The sequence below is a fragment of the Tiliqua scincoides genome, chromosome 3, assembly GCF_035046505.1.
Source record: "Tiliqua scincoides isolate rTilSci1 chromosome 3, rTilSci1.hap2, whole genome shotgun sequence".
NCBI classification, from domain to species: Eukaryota; Metazoa; Chordata; class Lepidosauria; order Squamata; family Scincidae; genus Tiliqua; species Tiliqua scincoides.
Genome location: NC_089823.1, coordinates 131,286,937 through 131,289,600, shown reverse-complemented (window position 1 = coordinate 131,289,600; position 2,664 = coordinate 131,286,937). Strand labels below are relative to the sequence as shown.

The 2,664-nt window shown below is 43.5% G+C and overlaps 1 protein-coding gene across 1 annotated transcript; it reads right to left on the bottom strand.

Annotated features, from left to right (window-relative positions):
* Positions 1–367: 367 nt before the first annotated feature.
* On the bottom strand, positions 368–1,315 carry CBY2 (chibby family member 2). Its single transcript, XM_066621377.1, has one exon. The coding sequence runs from the start codon at positions 1,313–1,315 to the stop codon at positions 368–370; it is 948 nt and encodes a 315-aa protein (XP_066477474.1).
* Positions 1,316–2,664: the final 1,349 nt, after the last annotated feature.

Sequence of the window (2,664 nt, the reverse complement as noted above, 5' to 3'; positions counted from 1 at the left end):
CAAAATATGTGGAGATCCTGGAATCAGCGTAAATACTTCCAAACAACAGTAGAGCTTTGAAGCCTGCCTGCAGTAAAATGATTAGAGGCAGAGAAGAGGGGCCCATACCAGAGCTGGAGGTCAGGGAAAGGAAGTTGCCCTAGTACCACTCTGAGAGCATTTTAGGTTCCTTCATGAAAAGGATATAAATTGTTTTGTAACAGGAAGATGTAATAAATGCAAATGTTTTAAAAACCTCATCACTATTTTTCTGAATCAACAACGAACTTTATTAGGCGTTACCTCGCAGGAGAGAGGTAATTGTGCAGACATTTACCTACTATTCTGCCTCAGGTTTCACTGTCTCTCCCTGCAGCCATTTCACTTTTCAGTAGCTCTCTGGCTTCTTCATTCCAGTCTCCGGCAGCTCCTGCGTGGAAGTAAAGGAGTTCAGTTCCTCCTGCAGTGCGGCCAACTGAGCCATAATCTTGTTGATTGCCTCTTTGATGGAATTTTGTTGCAGCTTCAGTTTATTGTTCTCCTCCCAAAGTATTCTGTTCCCTCCCTGGACAGTCTGGAGGATTTGTTTCTCTTCTGCCAGTCCATGGTTCTCTCTTAGAAGGAACAACATTGTTTGGTTCAGTCTCCGGACAGCTTCGAATGCCTCACTCTCATCCAATGGTGACAAGGAAGATTTGTTTCTTACCTGAACTGGCAAAGACCTACTCTCTTCTTGGATTTCCTGGGGAGTTTTCATTACTTGGGTTAAGACATTCTTGCTAGTTTCCGGGACCACAGTCTTACTGCTTTCTTGGACTGGAGCCCCTTCCTTCCCTAATAACTGAGCAGATTGCTTTTCCATTTGGAGGACTGTGCTGGGTGTTTCCTCAGTGAAGGCTTTTAGAGTCATATTCTGTTCCCGGAAGATCTGGAGAGCTTTGTTCTCTTCTCGGAGAAATGGAAGGGATTTCTTTTCCATCCCATCCTGGAGTCCTCCTAGGGCTGGAAGGCTTCCTAATGGCTTCTTATCTTGCTGAAGGACTTGCTGGAGATGCTCATCATAGATAACCTGAATGCCCTTGTTCTCCATTCTAAGGCACTGGAGTGCCTTATTCTCTTCCCGGAGAACCCTGTTTTCCAATCGAAGGGCCTTGTTCTCTTCCCAGAGGGCTTTGTTTTCTTCCCAAAGGCTCCACTCATTATGCGTTTTTTTCATTGAGTGTTTCTGGTGGGCTTCAGAGAGGGCTGACTGAATGTAGGTTTCATTTACCCACTTGCCATCTATGAAGACAAAGGTGTCGTCACTCAGCTTGACTCGTGGCGGGATGTAATCCATCTTAGCTGCATACATTGGTTCAGAAGAAGCTTGAGCTGCTGGCTTACTGTGTGAAACAAAGAGATTCACATGAAACCATTTTCCTGCAGTGGTTCAACAAGAATACTGTAGTTAACTGCAAGCAGTACAGAACTCTGGAATGAGTGCAGTTACAATAAACCAGAGATCAAAACACTATTGGATTATGGAGTTATAAAATATGGAGTTATAACCTCAAAGGAAATAAAAGAGTAAAATCTCTTTGGAATTTAATGCTGGAGACCTTTCCATAGCCACAGCAGTGTGTGCATTTTAAGCACAGCATGCACTGGGCTGGTTCAGATGACCAAACTAATCTTTCTTTGTGCAATGAAGGAGCAAATCCTGTTCCTCTTTCTGTGGAGGAGGAGTCCAAACTGCCCTGCCATGCACAATCCACTCACTACTTTATGGATGAAAAGTATGATTTGGAAAAGGGAGGGAGGCATTAAGGAAGAAGGCCTACAATTAATGTTAAAGACTCCGCCTGCTTCCCCCCTGGAGCCAATAATCGCAACATTCCTAGCCTCCTGAAGGTTAGCCAAGATCACGGTGACCGGATGTCATCACCACAAAAGAGGACAAAGCACCTCAAAATGTAGGACATCCCAGAAAAATGTAGAACAAGGCAAATTAAAAGCACTTGTGTATTGATTTCATGGAGTTAAACACTATATTACTTATTATTAAATTTAAAACTGTATTACATATAATTTATTAATTACAGGGTAGCTATATGCTGCCTAAAGGGGCCGCTCACAGGGGAAAGGAGGACATGTAAGTTCTTTTCCAGAACACGAAGCTAAAAAAGAGGATAGGTCCTCAAAAAAGAGGACATCTGGTCATCCTTGTCAAGATACTCAGCCCTTATTAGAGTGGAGAGCTAGCCCTGAATTAAGGAACTAGATCTGGCTGAATCATTGCACTTACTTATTGTCGTTTTCCTTTTGGTTCCAAAATCTTCTGAATTTACATCCAACACAGCATAGATGATGGAGAGATGTTGCTCCTCCTTCCCTTCCTTCAAAGTTCAAACTGATCCCCGGCTCCTGCTTGCTGCTCAGGAGCAACCTGTTCACAGAGATATGCAACAAAAGGGAGGCATGTCAGCTCCATTGTGACACCCAGGTAACATCTTAGCTCACCCAGTACACAACCAAGTGGTAAAGGAGGGAGGTGAGTGTTTGTTTAGTCTATCTTGGCTGAAGTGGGATGAGAGCCAAGGCTTTCCCAGTGATTGCCTCTGTGGGTCATTGTGGCACAGTATATAATATGAACATTTCTTGAACCTGGGATGAAATCCCTATTGCAGTCATTAGTTTACTTGATGA

Excerpts from the sequence above, each read along its gene's own strand:
- CBY2 (XM_066621377.1), bottom strand. The coding sequence starts at position 1,315 with ATGGATTACATCCCGCCACGAGTCAAGCTGAGTGACGACACCTTTGTC.